This window comes from Ips typographus, linkage group LG11 (genome assembly GCF_016097725.1).
Source record: "Ips typographus isolate SLU linkage group LG11, UJ_Ityp_2.0, whole genome shotgun sequence".
NCBI lineage: Eukaryota > Metazoa > Arthropoda > Insecta > Coleoptera > Curculionidae > Ips > Ips typographus.
In genome coordinates, this window is record NC_138432.1 from 6,927,696 (window position 1) to 6,949,138 (window position 21,443).

A 21,443-nucleotide genomic window follows, 5' to 3' on the forward strand; every position below is an offset into this window, starting at 1 on the left:
ATAGCTAGAGAGATTGAAAATCTAGTTCTTCAAATGACATATCCAGATGACCATTGAGATCCAGAGATTGCTAAGTATTACATACATAGCTAAATGGCGCTTATTCCTATAATATCATTTATTAAAACGCATGCTCGATATGCAGCCTTAAACCAAACACCAAGCAGAATCTACGGCAGCTAAAATTAATAGCCAACAGTTTATCACAGACTAAGCAAGGTTGAACACAACCGCTGAATCAGCATCTTAGCATATTACTCTTGGCTTGTTAAAATTATTGTATAAATTTGCCATAGAAACTGATTGCTGGAAGATAAATGACAGGGCAACCCGCAAGAATATTGGATGAAGCTTTGCTGCAAGCAGGAAGATGGGGAAAGTTCCAATTAATGTATTACACGTGTTTGGGATTTGTGGTTATGTTCTCAGTGTTCACAATGAATTATATTTTTGTGGCCCGCGATATTAAGTATCGGTAAGCACATAATTTACATTTGGTTTAGTTACTCCTGATAACAATGATTGACACAATCAGCGTTTAGATACCTCTGACTTATTGGTGACTGAAATTTATACAACAGTTAACATTTTTGTAGTTGTTTCATTGAGAACTGCAACCTCAACTCCTCAAACTTGTACAATCCTGCAGTTTTACGCAATTTGGTCCCGTATAAGGATGGTTTTCCTGAAAGGTGTTTGAAGTATGACTATTCTTCCAATTTTGAGGAGTTGTGCCACAACAACAGCGAGGTTTCTGTGCAACATAATATCACCAGCTGCAATAAATTTGTGTTTGAAAGAAGTGAAACCACCATAGTACATGATGTGAGATATATCTGAAAATTATGATGAAATTACTGTTTTTATTATAGTTTTGCTTTAGTTTCATATATTTTGTTCTGAAAATTTATGGAAACTTACTTTGGTTGGTACCGTAAACGTTGCTGGTGAACTGGTAAGTCTGGCTTACACCGGATTTTTATCCGACAGGTGAGTTTCAATAAAAGTGTTAATCAGGGTTTAAGATAATGAAAGTCGCAGAAGCTTCAGTCCGTCATTACATTTTCAATTCCAATTAAATCCGATAAGTTTATTGAGGTCGTTATTGGCTCCAAATTAAAATGATAAAAAGGGCCAATTTGAAGCGCGTTTGTCATAATCGTTTGTGACACCGACGATTAATATCTCATCGGCGAGAGTTGGGACAACTTCCGATTCGGCTTTATGAGATTTTGGTCATTGTGTGGTTATTATCTTATGGTTGAGCGAAAATCATAAAGTGAGAAGTGTTGTAGTTTGGAGAGAATTAATGTAGTCAATTAATAGAAATTCAGGAAGGTCACTTGTATGAAAATGTAGTAGTAATAAAGCAGATCGGTCATCATCCATAAAATGATTCTACCAACCAGGCTTCTTATAACTTTGTTGAAACCATTTGCAGGTATGGTCGCAAAACCATCATGTGCTCCAGCCTTTTTCTAAGTTCAATTTCCGGCTTACTAAAATCATTTTCACCCAACTATTTAACATTTATCATTCTGGAATTTTTGGACACTGCCTTAGGAGGAGCTATGTATGGTGCAGCTTTTGTTTTAGGTACTCCTTTTACTTATTGTTTATTACTTAATTACTGATTAAATTGACAGCAATGGAGCTTGTAATTGCTAAAGAGCGTAATATGGGTAACACCATCATTAGCTCCTTGTACTCAGTAGGTCAAGTGGTGTTTGGTATAGTGGCTTGGCTTACACCGAGCTGGAGAATTATGATTAGAGTTTTGTATCTTCCTGGACTTTTACTGGCAATTCCTTTATGGATTTTTATGCCAGAATCTATACGGTTAGCACTATATAACAACCCATTTCTTTTTAAATCCAACACACTCTATAATTTCAGATGGCTTTTATCAAAGAATCGAATTAAGGAAGCTGAGACAGTGGTCAATTCCATAGCAGTTATGAATGGAAAATCGGTTTCGCATCATAAATGGGATGAACTCCAAAAAGGTTTTCTTGATTCAGACGATACTGAAGCCAAAGAAGAAAGTTTTGTGCAGGTTCTACAAAGTCCTGTTCTGCTTTTAAGAACAATTCACTGTTCTTTGACTTGGGTAACATTTTGAAATTATGTTGTACAGTTTTTACGTGAAAATGGATTTTAAGGTGTGTTGCACCTTCGTGTTTTACGGCTTAACAATCCATTCGGTAAACATCTCCAAGAACATTTACCTTAGTTTTATATGCGGGGCAATAGCGGAAACACCTGGTTACATCATATATTACTACGCCAACGAGAAATCGGGGCGTCGTAAACTAATGTCCTCCGCCCTAGTTTTGGGGGGTGCATTTTGCTTGGCTGTGGGATTTTTGCCAGAGGGTAATATTATAATAATGCTTTCTGTGTTACGTATCTCCCGTTTTATTGCTCTCTTGGTGTTGAATATGTTAAATTATTCACTGAAGCTGAGAAAAAACTATATTCTGTTTCCAGGATGGTGTAAGTTGGTAGTATTTTTTTGCGGTAAATGTTGCCTGACTGTTGCCTATACAGTCCTTTATGTGTTTACCACTGAATTGTTTCCCACCTCCTCTCGACATTCCATGTTTTCCATATGTTCTATGTTTGGGAGGTTTGGATCAGTGGTGGCTCCTCAAATTCCTTTACTGGTATGAGTTTTGTTTGGATGTTAAGTTAGAGATTAAGTTAACATGATTTCAGACCAGAGTTTGGACTCCTTTACCTCTATTTCTATTCAGTCTAATGTCAACTACTTTCGGAGTATTAGCCTTGCTCTTCCCAGAGACATCCAATCTGCCTTTACCTCATACAGTGGAAGAGGCAGTAAACATCCGCAGAACAGTAATAGAGTAATATTTGAGGCAAGCATGGTACGGGTCATAAACAGCTTCATAATCAATGCAGTCTTTTATATTCAAAACCAGCAGTGCTCATAAACATAAAAATCGTTATATGCAGGAGGTGCCCATTCCTATAGATCTGCTTCCTAGGAAAAAGTTAAAATTGCGCCTCGTTTTCCAGTTTATTATGAGAGACGAAATAACGATGAAGCTACCTAAAACAGCCTGGAGGGCCGTTTTCAGAAATAATGAGTCGTGAAAGTTTTTCGGATTAAGTTTTGTATTTTAAAGTTGTATTGGACTATGGAAACGTTGACCAGCAATTTTTGTTTGTTCGTTTAAGTTTTTGACCAATCACATACTACCAACAGTAGCCACAAAATAAAATGCTTGAATAAAGTTTTTGAACTTCCTTGGAACGAAATTGTGTTACACCTCCCTAGAAGAATCTAATCTAGTGTCGGTGGTGACATTAACATAAACAGGTGGCGCAGCCAAAAATCAGTTTAAAAACTTTTAAAACTCCGCATTCCATATACGAAACAAGTTTGATTGCTCGAGCGGCGACCGAAAATGGAAAAAAAGTGGAAAAAACGGGGTGGCGACGTCGAGTTTTCCTCAAGACGCTTGAAAATTCGGGGCACGACAGTTCAGACAATATCTGTACCCTGGAAAATGCGCTGCAATTCGATACATAAGCTGCGGTTTTAATCAGGGGCGTTACTTTCACGTTTTTCCAGTTAACCGAGAAGTATCTCAAGAAAGTAGCAGCTGCAACTGCTTGACGCAGCTAGAGTTTGCTGAGTGATTAATGTTTGGCAGTTGCCGTACCGATATTAAAGTTTCAGTTAAACTTGGTTAAAAAGTATTTTGAAACGCCACTGTAGTGTTTACGGTGGTTTTCCGCATCCACTCGATTTCATCACTGATTGAAATTTATTTTAGAAAGATGTACACATCGATTTTGGAGCGATAGGTAGATTTTACAGGTTTCAAGTGGAAAATTTGAAACTGTTTACTGATATTTTATGCACTTGTGCGAATACTGAACCGCTTTTACAATTAATTAAAATTTGTCATGGGTAATATTACCAAAAACCCTAATTAGTTTACAATCAAACAAATCAGGACTACCTCAGTTATAGTCATTAACTCACATTTTTGTCTAGTAGAGTCTACTGTTGTTTTTTTTTATTTATGTATATTCTAAGTAAGTACTTCATCTATAGTTGACCTCTATTATTAACAGCTTCAACAATATTAAAAATAATGTAATAAGTCACATTTCACCCTAAATAAATTCAACAAAATAATTTTCTCACTTGTTTTATTGTGATTATTAAAACATCTATACAAAAAAAAAGGAAAACAGATTCGAGGAAATCCGTCAGTATTTCTAAGTGGAAAACGTCATGGCACTCGACCCATTTACCAAATTTCCTTTTTAACGCCTTCGAAGAGCACAACAGATATTTCATTTAAGGGGGAAATAAAATAAATGATATGTTTTTGAGAGTTTGGTCCATATATATCGGAACGATTGCTGAAACGTGCTTATAGATGGAACGATTTGATACATTATCTGATACAAAAGAGGACGAAGTGATTTTTTTGACCGTGTCTATAGAGATCGGATGATAAAGTACTTCTGGAAAAATCTCAGCCATCAACACCTTTTAAAATCCGTCAGGTTTTATGATTTAAATTTTTTGCAATACAGTGTTCTGTAAGTGTTTTAGTTAATAACTTTTGATTAAGTTTTAAATAAGCATTAATTCTAGTTCAGTCTGAAACAATATGGATGTAAATTTATCTTCTCAGACAGTGACAGGGTGATTCGATTGAATTTCAAGCTACATAGCTTTGCTGTTTTCCAATATATTGCCGTTCATTTGACAAATCGAAACCGGACTATTATACACAATAAATTTGTCGGTCTATACAAGATTTATCGGCAATGACATTAGGAAATATATCAAGTAATAAACGCCCTAGCAAGCGATCCGTCGTGTTTCGCCCCCTTTGATACACTCTGGGGTCTAATATCAAATTGATAAAGTTTCAAACAAATAGTCGTCGGAACAATGCTAGAAGCCCGAATATTTCATTTTTATTACACCACCCTAAAAATAAATGATTTTCTACGTTTTAAAGCTGCGCGTTTTTCAATGACAAACTACCCAGACGCCCAAGATAGAGAAAACGGCATAAACTCCGCGACAAAGTTTATATTGGTTTTCGCAAAAACCGTTGAAAAGGAAATGTATGTTGAAAGTTTTTGATACGGGGAAACCGATATAGCCGATAATGTTTCGCACTTGAAGCTTTCTGCAAGAAAAAATCTATAAAACGTTCACAGAATCGAAAGGATTTAATTTAGAGCGACATCAAAGAAAAAATACGAATTGTGCTTACAAAGGAACAAACAGCCCCCGATGATCTGTTTTGATAAGATTACGGAAATGCCTGCGCCATTCCCAGACTTCCATGATTTTTACTGCGGATATAGAGAAGATAAACCTTATTATTTTGTATATAAGACATCATCCATCCTTGAACTGAAAAACAACGTTATATCGTAATTTATTTTCCTGGGCAAACCTTGAAAAGTAGTTTCTTAAATTACAACTTAACTTTCCAGTAACATGTTAATTGAGCAGTGAACTATGATGTCAAAACCTACACATAAATCAATAGCAAAGTGCACTTAAAATACGAATATAACGTCGAAATGCAATTCCGCATTCAGTGTTCGAAATATCGCAGACAGTAAGTCGATTTTTCATTTTCCTGAACAAGCAAAGAAACCAGAAATTGGCGAGTATAAACAGGAAAACAATATTAAAAACGTTCTAACGCGTTTCGTGAAATAACTGAGGATCCCCTCTTGGGAAATATTTCCGAGAGAAATTGAATTGTATTGTAAAAAAGTACCAGCAGGGTTTACAACTCAATATGCTCTCATATAAATTTCAATTTTTTGAAATAAGAAGTCAGGACCCAGGTGTAATATGTATTAAATTGTCTTTTTTTTGTGCTCTAGAGTCAATAAGATAATAACTTATTGACGTTTTTTTGTTACAAAAGGTGTTTTCTGTTTATTATATTATTAGATTTTCGAAACTTTTGACTGATTAAAGGTAAATGAAGAAAAATTGGAAAATAGTTAACGTTTTGGAAGAATAATTACCCAAGTGTATGATGCAATTGAAACATGTTTATTATATCAAGCCAGAAGTATTAGAACTAGAACTTAAAAACTCTGAGTACCTGAATATAGTAGAGTTAAAAATTGCTTTGATTTTACTCCTTTAAAACTGAAAGAGGCAAATTTAAAAATTTTTGGTCAAAGGGAATCAGAAAAGTTCTAAAACCAGACATCTGATTGAACACTTTTTTAAAAAAACTAAGAAAAAGCGACTTTTTTTATTAATTTCAACTATTGCATGAGCATTTTTCTCTTTATTATTGACTTCAGCATTGGCCTGAAAGTAGAAAAAGGCCAATAGATTTGTTTCTTTGTGGAATTGCACTGAAAGTTGGGTTTACAGCTTCATGGAGCCAAATTTGTTAGTTCTGACGTTTAGGAAGATTTTAATATTTTGCTTGAGTCACCTGACAGCTGTCTTAATTGTCAAAACTTACTCACCAGTGACCTGAAAGTAGAAAATGCCAAATAGATGTGTTTCTTTGTGGAATTGCACTGAAAGTTGTGTTTACAGCTCCATGGAGTCAAATTTGTTAGTTTTGACATTTAGGAAGATTTTAATACTTTGCTTGAGTCACGTGACAGCTGTCTTAATTGTCAAAACTTACTCACCAGTGACCTGAAAGTAGAAAATGCCCAATAGATGTGTGTCTTTGTGGAATTGCACTGAAAGTTGGGTTTACAGCTCCATGGAGCCAAATTTGTTAGTTCTTACATTTAGGAAGAATTTATAATACTTTGCCTGCGTCACGTGACAGCTGTCTTAATTAAAAATGGACTTTTTAGTATAACAAACAAATTTTTTTTTGTATTAAGGACATCAAACAAAATTACAGTGACCATTCCAAAACAACTTGTGAAACAATACTAAACCGGTCGGTCCTTTGCAATGAATTGGAAACTACCACAAACCGCAATATTCTAAAGTAAAACAACCCTTAATACCGGACAAAACATGTCCGGACAAGGCCTGGAAAGCACTTGTCAGGTTGAAAACAAGTCATTGACTGGCAGTTTTTATTTGTCTGTGTATGCCAGAGGCGTATGCAAATCGGGTTTCAACCCTTTAAACCTAGTTTATATTCTTAGGCTTTTGTCTGTTAGGTGGAGTGAAAGAGTGTATAATTTTTGGGGTAGCAAATTGGGGGGGTTTTTGAGTCGGACGCCCCTGATTAAAGGTCTGCTGTGCTTCACCCAGTTGTGTCTCGTATAATTTCGTCATAAATAACAGCGCAGACTCCCCTAAGTTTTATTTTGACCCGGTCACGTTCTGTAGGGAAGCCACAGCCTCACAGCCTGCATATTAAGGTCTTAATTATTAGTAATAGCCGTTAAAATGGAAATAAATCGCGAATCCACTTTACCTTCTTGTGCAACCTTTTATTTTTCTTCCAGGGTGTGTTAAAAATAGTTTGTAAACCGAAAGAGGAGAATAATAGGGCAATTTAAATGAAAAATGTCGAAAAAGGGCACATCGATGTACAAAAGATACCAAATTACAGTTAAGTAACTTGGTCCTGTTCGATTCTGTTTAATTTTTTAGCAACATTTATTTTTACGAGGCCTACGGCCCTAAAGGGATAAAGAACGTTCATTCCGCACCATCAAATGTCCATTACTTCTTTTAGTGTTAAATGAATCGAACCTAGGAAATCTTTTCGGTTGCTGCGGACATGACGAAAGTGAATTTTAAAATGGAACCCCATCGATTCAGTTCTATTGTTACTGACAAGTTGTATAGGGCCGATTTGAATTACCGATTGTTATAGCCAACAACTTGGTTCAGTTTAATGCTTGTCAAAAAAGATGAAATTGCATGAAAATCATGTTGTTTTTGACGTTTGACTGGGGAAGCAGATTAAAAACTTTATCCTTTATCATGATTTTTAGTATACAAGGGTTATTAAAAGCTTGAGCAAGCTCCAAGGAAAACAAGCTTTAGGCTCAGTCTGCCAAAAGTTAATTGCACGGAAAACCAACCTGTATTTCAGTCTTTAAAAATAAAACCAAATCTAAAAACGTTTTTATCATCAGTGCGGTTTTAACAATTGAAACAGTATAAGACGGAAGGGTGTACAATTTTCAAAGACAAAAAAAAATTTGACACACCCTTCAATTAGAGCGAGTATAGGGTTACCCGGTATACAAATTGGACGGGGAAATTTTACTCATAGTAGTCCGTAGTTTAATGTCGATCCCTTGATGGATTAAGAGGGTTTTGTTTTGCTTTGAAATTGCTTATTAAAGTGTTTTGAGGGATTATACAGTGTCAATTTACAGTGATGTAAAAGTGTGATTTTAAAGGACGTCAAAACAATACAAGTTGAGACGTTTTGTTAGAATATCATTTTTGGATGTAGGTACTATAGAAACGGAATTTTAAGACACATAAAAACTATACAGAGTGTCATTGTTTGAAATTTTAGCAACATAGTTTTACTTATCTCGATCGATTGTCCCTGTATATGTGATAACGAGAGGTAGAATCAAACATCTGTCTGGTCTAAATCACCATCAGTGTCTCTTAGTACTTGTTTAGGTGAAGGTAGGAACTAACCTACCTTCACTCTACTGAGTATAAATGCTTAGAGTGTTTAATTTAACATGATTATAACAAAAGAAGATTAAATTGGTAAACAGAAAATGAGTCGATAATCTATCTTGCTCTCGCTGTCAATTAGTTCTGTGCATGCTTTTTGAGTGAGCAAAGACATATTTTGACAGAACCTCTATTACATCAACTGACAAATTACGTTATTATAACGTAACATTCTTTCTGAAGCTCGTTTTTAAGTAAACGTTCTCTTTCAGCTCGTACAGAACAAATCAAAGCTTATGGCATGAACCTCATTACTAAGTGTCGCATTTAATTTCCTCAAATTGAGTGACTTAAGACCGACTATTCTTGGCGGAAATTAATGTGAAACAACACGAGCAGCCGTACTAATAGCACGTGTTGCCCGCATTAAAAGCGAAAAGAATCGCTACAATACGGAGCCGCTGTTTCAGTCCGAAACAATAGAGAGAATTATAAGTTTGAAAGACGGGCGAGTATAGAGCGGCGTTAGTTATCAACACTAACTTTAAACTTTCGGGAGTTCGTTTTGGTTTTGTTTCGCTTCGCCTGCTTTTTTTATGTTAAAAGTGCCAAAAGCTTTTGTCGAGACTTTGCCGATACAACGGCAAGCTTTTCAAGCGATTTTTGATCGATATTTCGGTGAGTTTCAGTTTGGTTTTTGCTTTCCGTTTATTAGCGAAGTAAAATAAGTTTAGGGAGTTATTAATTTTGGTTGTATTAACCTAATTTGATTTTTTTTTAAAATGTCCTAGTCATAATGCAAAAATAGTAAATTTTATGATTAGTCAGCAAAATAGTGCAAAACTATAGGAGTTCAACAGAAGATTCTGAAAGAAATGCATTTTTTACAATGGCAAACCACCCTGTATGTACAGTATTTTTGTATTACTGTTTTGATTGAATAAGCTTTCAAACACGATTTACAGAGATTTATTTTGTTAAAAAACTTAATGTTACATTATTACAGTTACAACCGAAAATTAAAAACGACTTTCCAATCCAGAAACAACTTAACAAAAGCGAACACAACACATAAACGATATCTCCCAAACTTTTTACGAGCTGAAAAGTACCGATAAAACTTGGTGGCTGAACAGTTAACACCTTTTTACATTTCTTACCGGTTTTTAAATTGATTTGGAACGGTTTATTGGCAAAGCAATGATAGCATTTTCACTCGACTGCATATAGTTTGGAAAACAAACCCTCCAGATTCCCTTCATCTGAATTACTCGTTTCTCTTCAAAAGCACGGGATAATTTAAAAAGGGAAAATAAATGCAAATAGTTTAAAGCAGAATAGCTTCGTGGCAATTTATCTAAGCATCCAGTTTTGTACTGCATCGAGTAAACTAGTTTCTGTTCCAGAAAGGAAAAAGTTCTACAAGGTGTGCAAACTATGTGAAAAGCGTGAGGTAATCGACAAAGGGCAAAGAAAGTGACCTACATCAAAATGTAACTCAGTCGCTAAGTAAATAATTCCTCAGTGAACTGTTGCTACACGTAAATATGGCTGGAATAAATGGAGATACTGGAGGACCGTATAGTTTCAAGTTTGAGCTCTCCCTTGTGTGCTGTATCTGTATTATGTTTGCACCTTCGGACGCTGCGGGTAAGTCGGCCCTTTGCATACTACCCTACATATTTTGCATTTTATTTGATATTCCTAAAATTGCGAAAACCCTGAAGGCCCTTGTTTATCTGAATTCCACTGCTACAACTATCATCCATTTTACCTAAAACACTGTCTCTTGAGAATTTTCTTTTAGTTTTGCAGTAGAAGTTTATTGGTTTTTGTGTGAGACTATTTCTGAGACTAATCTAGTAATATATAAATACACAAATATACAGGGTGTTCCACAAAAAATGCGTCATATTTCACGGTTTTGGTAACGGATCAAAAAATAATTCAAGTTTGCTATATAAACTACGGTCCAACAGGTTTTTGAAGTTAGAATTAAAAATTTCAAATTTTTTACAGCTAAACAAGTTTTTAAAATATATAATTTTTTTTTTAATTGCATGAATTAAATTTAATTTAAGTTTTAGTTCAAATCTAATTTTTAAAGTCACTTGTCTACTTTTAATGGCAAAACGAGTATTTTTAAGGTCACGAGATCATGAAAATGTTGTCTTGCATGTCACGTGACGTGTTTTCAATCACATAATAAAGTGCTAAAGGTCACGTGACTGTTTTTAATGATAAAATGACATTCCTACGTTCGCATGACTCTTTTTAAGGTTAAAATTCCATTTATGTTTAAACTGATATTCTGAAGGTCACGTGACCGTTTTCAAAATTAAAACGTTATCGTGCATGTAACGTGACTAATTTTAAGCATCAAATACAAATTTCAAAGATTACGTGGCCATTTTTAAGGTCACAGTGGAATGCTAAAGCTCACGTGAATGTTTTTAAGGATAAACTGATATTCTAAAGGTCACGTGACTGTGTTCAATTATTATATTTAATTTTAAAAGTCACGTGGCTATTTTGAAAAATACGACCTTATCGTGACTATTTTCAAGCATCAAATACAAGTTTCAAAGATTACGTGGCCATTTGTAAAGTCACAATGGAATTGTGAGGAACACGTGACCGTTTTTCAGGTTAAAATACTATTTGACGTGACACTTTTTAAAGTAAAAATTACATTTTTAAGGTCATGTGCAGTTGAAGTGTCAAGTTTAAACTGAGATTATAAGGATCACGTGACCATTCTTAAGGTGAAAATAGCATAAAGGATAAAAATATTGTTTTAAAGGTGTTTTTTTCACTTTAAACTTCTGGTGCTACTAAAAAAATCTATTTTTTGATTCAAACTTGGACATCCTGCTTATCCGGAACGAAACACCTTTGGATCGTAGTTTATAGCAAGTTTAGCTTATTTTCTGATCAAAAAATGAAATATGACGCATTTATCGTGAAACAAACTGTATATAAAAACCTCCACTTATTTAATAAAGGTAGTCCACAACTAACTTATTCTGGCATACGCTATAAATGAACATGCTGTTTATAAAAGTCCGTAAATAATGCATTACATGCTCACTGTTAATGGAGCAGATGTAAATTATCATCCCTCTAACACAGCAAAGGGCACGTTTTTATAGGATTATAGGGTTCATAGGGTCTTTACGACTTGATCTACGGCTGTATTTGATTGCGTTTAATTGCTACTTTGATCAGCCTTTGTTTAGCATTAAATCCAATTCTTCCACTTTAGGAAGACGAGTTTTTATTTGACTTTCTCCGAAAAAGAAGACATATTTATCACATTTTTTCTAAAAGATAATTAGAACCAAATTGTATTCAGTCGTCAGTTATTTGTAAAGTTTTTTATATGGTCCTTTCAACGCTTGAACATATCGGATAACAAATGGAAAAGGAACGAGAAAATAAATAATTGGTTAACGAACACGTGGGTTTTAGTGGAAGTAGGTTAGGAATAGATGGTTTAGTAAATATTTAGGTGGACACCCGTTTTGCAGGCAAACGTGTCGCCAAATGTAGGAACGTAAAATCCCGCAAAAAGGGACTAGACGGAAATTTAATAAAGAAATATTAAACAGACACTTAGCTCTAATATATATTCAGGAAACCCTTATGAACCATTATCATAAATAAGCCATATTTCACATGGAGGCACTGGCGGGACTTTACGGTAGTTGAGTATCTTGTAAAATGTGTGACCAACCAAACTTGCAAATTGGAAACGCCACTGCTTCTCTAAACTGCAATAAATTTCCCACATTCTGTATTAAGATGTAAAGTGGTGTGCCACATGTCACTACCAACTTACAACTTTTTAATAAAACTTCTTGAATCAACCGCTTGGAAAAGTTCACCCACCTTTAAAGTTTTTCTGAATTTCCCGTCAAATGACGTACCCAGGAATTCCAAACAGTAAAAGTATTTACAATGCGTATTTTTAGGGGATTCAAAAAGCCCGGAATGCCAAATAGGTACTTAATAAACGAAAACAAACTGACGTTACCGGATGCGTTTGAAAACTATTTTTGTGTTCTTTCGGACGTTTCCAAACAAACTGGCATTGATTCCAGCTAAATCCAAAGAGAATCTGGACCGAAAAATGGGGATTTTGGAGGTTTTGTTCTGTGCTGAGGCTTCATTATTGTTGGAAAACCATTTATATGTAAAAATATTTGAAAGCTGGCACAAAATGGGAATTGTTATGAAAACAATTATTAACGTGATTCATTGAATTTGAATAGTGTTGCTAATAGAAAATAGTAACCTTAATAAAAAGACAATAATATTGATGGGGGTAAATTTACCGTGACTGGTTGTTTAGTGGTAAGGTAAAGTAAAACTGGAAAAGTAAAATTCAGTGTGACAAAAATTTACCAATTTTACCAGTAAATTCCATTTTAACCTAAACTGTGTTAATGTTAATTTACTCATCACTACACCATTTCTAACGGTAATTCAGAAATCGTAAAGTGTAATTCAGAAATTCTTAATTGCAATTCAGAAAGTATATCAAGTGTAATTTTTAACCTAAATTGTGTTATTTTTTTCATAACATTTATTGTATTATAAAGTATATTGTTTTGTTAAAGTGCCTTGGAGTTTCAGCTTTGGTAATTTTATCCACAGATAATGTTACTGAATTACGCTTAGCCTTTTCTGAACTACATTTGGAAATGGTGTAGACAATAAACATCCTAACCTAAACCTAACAAAACTTTGGTATAACCATGATTCAAAAATATCAGTCTTCTTGCCTGATTATATTTTGTTATTGTTTTGACTATGTTTACTTGCCAAAATATAAATTTAGAAAATAAATCTAAATCTGTTCCAAAGCCAGGATTTTCACCAACCAGAAAATTTACATTCTGACGTTTTACATCGAAAAGAGTGGCTTTTCTTTGGCTTTGCGGTTTTTGGGGGAAAGTTTTGTGACCAATTTAAAAACCAAAAACAACCGAAATTTTTAAGTTCAATATCGTGTAACTGTGGCGGCTCTATTTATAAAAGACAAGCAACTATCTAGGCAACCCGATTTGTCTTGGTCGAATCGCATAGAAATAACTCTGGAGGGCAATAAAAGCAGATCACATATATTACCCGGATTGCGCTTACTCCGTCTGAGGGAAAACGGAAACTTTTGGCAGTTTACCAACTATTTAAAGCCAGAATGTGTGATTACGGGTATTGTAATATTTCGATTTGGGAAAAGGTCGGCTTGGATGTGCATGCAGTTGTTCAAACAATCACAGACGCGTCACTTTAATTAGCGTGCAAAAAAATTAGCTTATAAATAGCTTTGGCAGTGTAGTTAAAGTAATTAAAATAGGTGGCGCTTGAAGTAAATATAGCCCAAAATTGTATCAAAAAACTCTGCAAAGTAGGATCTAATAAAACCAGCTTGATTGGTGCAGTAATAAATTACAATTACTTCCAGGCAAGTTGAACCAGTCCCCAAAAAATCCCTGATCGTAATTCATAAATGGAAACTTTACCAGGGTAATTTTGCATAAATTAGCTTAAATCCCTTAAGATATTACGCATAAATAATGAAATTTATTTTAGAAAGACTTGAAAACCTTATGAAAGTTTGCATATACCTGGCGATCCGTGAAATTTCTTATTAGAATATCAATTACAAATTATTCTCACTGAATTTTTAACGAGATATTAAAATGTTTTTGACTTTTCATTTTTTTAGGGACGTCGACGTGGCAAATAAATTGCCGAACAAATATCGCGGGTTTCCATTTCCCACGCGAGTAAAACGCGTAAAATCAGTTTTTCACGTGGATAGTCTAATTAAGGTAATGATTTTTGAAAAAACACGCCGTTTTTCAGTTGTTTATATTTTTCTGTTGACAATTAGTCAGCGAGGGCAATTGGGAGAATGTTCATTTTATTTTGAGTTCATCAGTTGAATTAGCTCAATTATATCCACGTGGATTGTTGTGGACGAGTTTAGGTGTTTACTCGATTCAGTTAATTTAATTTTTGTATACAACAATTTACTAAAAGTATTAATGTTTTGCAGATGGTTTTTTTTATGCTATTTGTTTCGTATGGGTTTTCTGTTTCATTGATAATGTATTTTTTTACAATAGGAAATTTAATGGGGATTCCAAAAATGTGCTTAAAACCGCCATTTTCTCACTCCAAATGTGTTTGACAGGAGATTTTGTTCCTGACTGTCAAACTGTGCGAACAAAAGTTGAAAAAATCAGGGTTTAGAAAAGTTCTCTTGCAGTATTTGATACAAAACGTGTTTCTTAGATTTATGACAGTTATATTGACATTAGTCACGTTACTGTTTAGTTAAATTTTCTTCAAAAAACCACCTGACATCTATCCCTAATGTCAAAACTGTCAAAACTTGCCTAGAATTTGCAAGAAACAGTTTTTGAAACAAGAGGTTTTTCGGAGATTTATTACAGTTATTTTGACAATTGTCAGTTAATTACTGGTAAATGACAAATTGTTTAAATAATAATATCTACAGATTGTGTCATTTTTCTCATCTCAAAAACATATTATGTATCATAATTTAAACATAATAAAGAAAAGTGTCAAAAAGCTGAAAATTAACCGAAAATTAGTTTTTTGAAATTAATGACAGCCATGACATGAAAATTATATCTTTCAAGCAAATTATAGTTAGACCCGTAAATTTACTCTTGAAATTGGAATTTACTGGTAAAATTGGTAAATTTTCCTGTCACATTGTATTTTACTTTTACAATTTTACTTTACCTTACAGGTCACGGTAAATTTACGCCCATCACTAACTGTTTTACTTATTCTAAAGATCATTATTAGATTAGATTAAATTGGTATCACTCCTTAATTCATGCCTATACAGTGCGTTTTTTTAACGCGCAACATAGGATTTTACGTGTTAAATTTTTAAGCCCATGTTAGACCATGTTATTTTGGAACTACAAGTATAAAACTTGACGGGTGGCTGTTTCGTACCCTGAAGCTTAAGTAAGTTTAACAATTCGGCCTAAAAAGTGTTAAAAAGCTTGCAAAAAATCATCTTTTTTCGAAAAGGTTTTATCGTTTCATACTCCCTGTATGCATTGTTGTTCTTTGTTGTTTTTGATACTGGCACGGCAGGTAGCAGGTAAAATTTGGCGTAGAAAGTAAAACAGGGTGATCATTAACTTTATATCAAGAAAGTTAAGAACAAAAGAAGTATTTTTATAAGTGAATTGTTCAATTGACCTCCGTTTGAAGCCAAACAGTATTCCAAACAATCATAAAATGCCCTTTTGACGTTCAAAAGATGTCGGGTCGTGATGCAGTCAAAATATGTCACTTTACCTGTTACCTGCCCTGCCAGTATAAAAACAACAAGGAACAACAATGCATACAGGGAGTATGGAACGATAAAATCTTTTCGAAAAAAAATGATTTTTTTCCAGTTTTTAATCACTTTTTAGACCAAATTGCTAGACTTACTTAAGCTTCAGGGTACTAAAGACACACCCGTCAAGTTATAGACTTGCAGTTCCAAAATAAAATGGTCTAACATGGACTTAAAAATTTAACACGTAAAATCCTATGTTGCGCGTTAAAAAAAACGCACTGTAGAAAGTTCTATTGCTTAAATTTCTGAATCTTGGAAAGATCAACAAATTGGACGTTTATTTGCTCTGGAAGCAGATTTATGCAGTTGGCTTTTGTGTATATTCCACCCTTATCAATTTTTTGCTTAAGCAACCACAACAAATAGGTTTCAATCAAAATTGTAATCTGTAGACGACAAAGCCTATTAATTTAAATTATGTTTTTTTTTACAATAGGAAATTTAATGGGGATTCCAAAAATGTGCTTAAAACAGCCATTTTCTCACTCCAAATGGGTTGACAGGAGATTTTGTTCTTGACTGTCAAACTGTGCTGAAAAGTTGCAAAAATCAGGGTTTAGAAAAGTTCTCTTGCAGTATTTGATACAAAACGTGTTTCTGAGATTTATGACAGTTATTTTGACAGTGGTCACGTGACTGCCTAGTTAAATTACTCTCCAAAAACCACGTGATATCTGTGACTAATGTCAAAATTTGCCTAAAATTTGTAAGAATCAGAATTGAACATAGTTTCCTTATAGTTTTCGAGTCGACGTGTTTCTGAGATTTACAACAGTTATTTTGACAATTGTCAGTATATTACTGGTAAATTACAAATTGTTTAAATAATAATCTTTAAATTTGCGTTTTTTTTTCCCATCTCAACAACATATAATTTGTCATAATTTAAACATAATAAAGAAAAGTGAAAAAAAGCTGAAAATGCAGTGTTCATAAATAGTTATAAGGTTAGAACTCATTTGGTAAAAAAATCACTTTGTCAGAAACGTTTTACGTTATTTATTTTTGTTATTGATAAACCAAAATCTCTAAAAATAATAGTCTTTATTTATCAGGATTTTATTTTGACAATATTAGACAAAATGTAATGAAAGCTATGACAGAAAATGATATCATTCAAACAAATTTCAATTAGACTTATAAATTTACTGGTAAAATTGGTAAATTTTTCTGTCACACTGAATTTTACTTTCCAATTTTACTTTAACTAATTTACGTATGCATTTATGACTTTTTCAAAAATTTACAACATTTAGATAAGTTTTAATAGATATTTTTGCTACTGAACCTGTTCCTCGTAGCCCATTTATATTATTGGCAAAGACAAATAACAGCTTGATTACATTGATTAGTAAAAGAGGACATCTGCTGTGCAGTGAACTATATCCAATTTTTAAAACCTACATTACCCAATAGGTGGTTAATAGGGTGCGATCCTATCATCTCCTAGGAGCAAACGGTAATGGAGTAAACCCCTAGGCCCTTAGCCTCCATTAGCCCAAACGTAGATAAAGTGCTGGTTATAATGGATGGTTAATAAAACAATATGAAATGATCAGGTGGTTTGGTTTATTAAAACTAGTCGAAACCGATTAAAGCTCAACCTTTCACAAGAACTAATTTGAATAATTTAACATTTTTTATTTTCTGATCTGATTCGATTATGGGGATGAGTCGCCGGTCTCGTTTATACCGAGGGTGTTAAATCAAGCTGTCAAAACGTTTGAAAGTATCATTAATAAAAACCATCTGGTCTAGTTGGGACGTATTTAGCTTCGAAGTTTTTATGGGACTTTCTAGGGTATTTTATTTATTAGCTGTTGGGGTTTGTAGGATATTACATGGTTCGATTACTTTCGGATTATGACTGTATAATTTAGGAGCGGGCTCGTGCAGCTAATGGTTATTAATTTTGGGGATGCTTCACTGTCAGGTCACGCCATTATTCGGGATTTCAGTTGACGTACGTAGATTGAACCGTAATTTTTATTCAGAGGCCAATCCTGTGTTAAATTATCCATTGCTTGACTGTGAAGCTAATTTTAAAATACATGCTCCAAATTGTCTTTGAGTCTTTCCCAGAAATTTTGATGTAGTTTTCACTTCTACAGATTTTATAAGCTTTGATATCAGATTTTGATACATGAATGTTTCAAATGCCTTAGTTCTTTTTTTCCGGGGAATTTCTAATATCAAGAAAGTTTTCATAGTCCAATAGTTCGATGTCCTATTATAAGTCACATTTACTCATTTTGCGTAATCTTGTTCAAGGTAATAGTTGCAAAATGTCTAAGCACATTTTTGGAATCCTCATTAAATTTCCTATCCAATAATCTAAAAAACACTACACAATTTGGTACAGTCAGGGAGAAAAGCGGTGTCAAAATTTAATCTGTCAGAAACACAGTTTGAAAGGACAGTCAAAGACAAAATCACCTGTAAAACCCACTTGGAGTGAGGAAATGACATTTTTAAGCACATTTTTGGAATCCCCATTAAATTTCCTATCCAATAACCCAAAAAAACACTACAAAACATGGTACAGTCAGGGTGAAAAGCGGTGTCAAAGTTTAATCTGTCAGAAACACAGTTTGAAAGGACAGTCAAGGACAAAATCACCTGTAAAACCCACTTGTAGTGAGAAAATGACTGTTTTAAGCACATTTTTGGAATCCTCATCAAATTTCCTATCCAATAACCCAAAAAACACCTCAAAATTTGGTACAGTTAGGGAGAAAAACGGTGTCAAATCTCAATCTGCCAGAAACACGGTTTGAAAGGACAGTCAAAGACAGAATCACCTGTAAAACCCACTTGGAGTGGGAAAATGACTCTTTTCAGAACATTTTTGGAATCCTCGTTAAATTTCCTATGCAATAACCTAAAAAACACTACAAAAAGTGGTACAGCCAGGGAGAAAAGCGGTGTCAAAGTTTAATCTGTCAGAAACACAGTTTGAAAGGACAGTCAGGGACAAAATCACCTGTAAAACCCACTTGGAGTGGGAAAATGACTGTTTTGAGCACATTTTTGGAATCCTCATCAAATTTCCTATCCAATAACCTAAAAAACACTGCAGAATATGGTACAGTCAGGGACAAAAGCGGTGGAATTTAGAAATTTAAAATGATCATTTGTTCAGTTTGACTTGCAGTACAAATTATTTCAAATTTCAGTCCTACCGATTTCTAGAACCACATAAAAGAAAATTTTTTATTTGTATAATTTTTGACCTTGTATATGTAAAATATGCTAATATCGGCCTTGAATGTATGTCTCTTAAAGGCACACTTTGGTATGTAAATTTTATTTTATTGTACACGGCTTAGAACTGTACCTACACCAAGTCGAACCCTTACATTCTTATTTTATTCCCTTGGGCTTGGCGGCACAATGCAGCCCTTAATATTTCCTTTTATTGCCTTTCGCACCCTTAAAAGCACCACATAAAGGGGCAACGACGTGGCTATTTTAATAAATGCTTCTTGGGGTGTGTTACTTTCACTTTTGGCTTTGGTTTTATTAGGTTTAGTTTAGTTTATTAAGATGAATTGCTAGTTGATTGTCTGATTTCTTGAGGTTGGTAGTAGGAATTCTGTAAAAATAAAGTCTTTCTAGAAGCAGTGAGTGTTAAATTGGGAGCTATTTATAAGTTGACTAATTGTGATGATCGGGCTGACGTCTGGTGTTAATTGAGCCGTTCATATTTTCTCCAATTCATTGGAGCTTCAGTGTCAGGAAATAGGTTTTAATTTTATTAAGCCTTTTTAAATTCCTAAGTGGATTTATGTGACACTTTTATTGGATAACTCAATTAAACTTAACTCTGGCTTTTTCAGGATACACCTCAAAGAACACTAATTCCAAGCAAGGTGCTGTTGTTTACTTCGACGATATTTTCAATAGAGATATTGATGCTATAGAAGGTCAAACAGTAATCATTCCATGTACAGTTAGAAATTTAAGTCGTGATAAAGTGGTTAGCTATTATCTTCTAATAAATTATATTCCTCACTCTTCAGTTTAAGATTTGCAGGTGTCCTGGATACGTAGAAGAGATATTCACATTTTAACTTCAGGTCCTCACACATTTGCTAGTGACTACAGGTTTGAGGTGGTCCATGGGGACTCAGATGAAGATTTTTGGGGTTTGAGGATACGAGGAGTTAAACCAGATGACACAGGACAATACGAATGTCAAGTGAACACCGAACCCAAAATGAGTTTGGCCTATAAGCTAAAAGTGTCTGGTGAGTGAAATAAAACTTATTGGGATTACAGACAACCCTTAAACCACAGGTGAATACATCAAACAAACCCGATTCAGTCCAACCTATCTCCTCGATATATCAAAGGTGACTTTTTGAATTATAAGGGTAGAAAATAACAACCGGAACGGCTCTCGAGGGGAATTTGACGATTAAATTGGACATATCCTTGGAGGGTTTCCAGATCTAATTATTGAAAAACTAATTGGCTTTTTGCTGGACCGTCTTCGTCGACAAAAACGCCCGAATTCGTATAGAAGTAATTAAACTGGAGAGATAAGTTTCGGTCTATGGATAGGAAAAGTGAATTCCCGCTTCGAAGGGGAATCGACACATTAAGAGCACCATTTGAGCCAACCCGGAACGTTATTTTAAGATAGGTTATTAAAACTCAGATGTGGGTTTAAGTAGTTTACTGAGCAAACAGTCGTTAGGTTTTATGTGTTTATTTGATATTACTGTTAACAACCGTAAAATGTTGTCCATTATTTACACAGTTGCAAACTTAAAACAATTTTCAGAAATGGGATCGGACAGTTCATCAAAATGGCTCGGGTACTCAAAAATCCTTGAACCTAAAGAAGTATTCATTCAGAATGGTTCTCCACTGTTACTACGCTGTGAAATTTCACTGACGTTGACGCACAATTTCAGTTTGGACGTCTGGTGGTTGCATGAAGATACTCAAATTCTAGTTCAAGTGAGTTTCAGTAGTTTTTTATAAAGTTAGAAGAAACACTCTATTAAACTTGCAGCCTAAAGAATCCAGAGTTACAGTGAAAACGTTGTTCCTGGATAAAAGAAATATAATAGAAAGCACCCTTAGATTTGACTACGTTACATGGCAAGATAGTGGTACTTACACCTGTTTGCAGCCTTCAGTGAGAAAGGATAGCATGAAATTGTTTGTCGTTGAAGGTAAATCACTTTGTTGTTTGTTTCAAATTACTTAGAGTCGTTTTTCAGTGGAATCATCAGAAGCTATGCAAAGAGACTATCCTTCCTCGTCCTCCTCCAACTTAGCTCTGTTTTCTTATGTAAATCTGTTTTTAACTTCAATGATCCGGATTTATTTATAGTTTGTAGCAATTAAAACTGTAAATGTGATTGTAAATAAAACATTTTGCTAAACTAAGTTTGTTAATGTGAAAAGTCTTCAAACTGGCAA

The 21,443-nt window shown here is 34.2% G+C and overlaps 2 protein-coding genes across 4 annotated transcripts; both read left to right on the plus strand.

Moving 5' to 3' along the window:
* The first annotated feature begins 97 nt into the window (after positions 1-97).
* Positions 98-3,270, plus strand: LOC145735345 (solute carrier family 22 member 3-like). 2 transcript variants are annotated; one of them, XM_081989199.1, is made up of 10 exons: positions 98-475; positions 597-825; positions 884-990; positions 1,442-1,596; positions 1,647-1,839; positions 1,897-2,110; positions 2,163-2,376; positions 2,491-2,666; positions 2,719-2,888; positions 2,977-3,270. In XM_081989199.1, exons 1-9 carry the CDS (start codon positions 318-320, stop codon positions 2,869-2,871), a joined length of 1,599 nt encoding a protein of 532 aa, XP_081845325.1. In that variant the 5' UTR covers positions 98-317; the 3' UTR covers positions 2,872-2,888; positions 2,977-3,270. The 2 variants fall into 2 exon arrangements, with proteins under 2 accessions (XP_081845325.1, XP_081845324.1); XM_081989198.1 differs by having other exon boundaries at positions 103-475; positions 2,719-3,270.
* A 5,550-nt stretch (positions 3,271-8,820) lies between these two features.
* Positions 8,821-21,406, plus strand: LOC145735184 (zwei Ig domain protein zig-8-like). Of its 2 annotated transcripts, XM_081988983.1 has the most exons (7): positions 8,821-9,283; positions 10,012-10,255; positions 19,847-19,986; positions 20,044-20,257; positions 20,797-20,975; positions 21,031-21,193; positions 21,242-21,406. In XM_081988983.1, the coding sequence occupies exons 2-7, from the start codon at positions 10,153-10,155 to the stop codon at positions 21,352-21,354; spliced, it is 912 nt and encodes a 303-aa protein (XP_081845109.1). In that variant the 5' UTR covers positions 8,821-9,283; positions 10,012-10,152; the 3' UTR covers positions 21,355-21,406. The 2 variants fall into 2 exon arrangements, with proteins under 2 accessions (XP_081845109.1, XP_081845110.1); XM_081988984.1 differs by lacking the exon at positions 8,821-9,283 and having other exon boundaries at positions 9,444-10,255.
* The last annotated feature ends 37 nt before the right edge of the window (positions 21,407-21,443 follow it).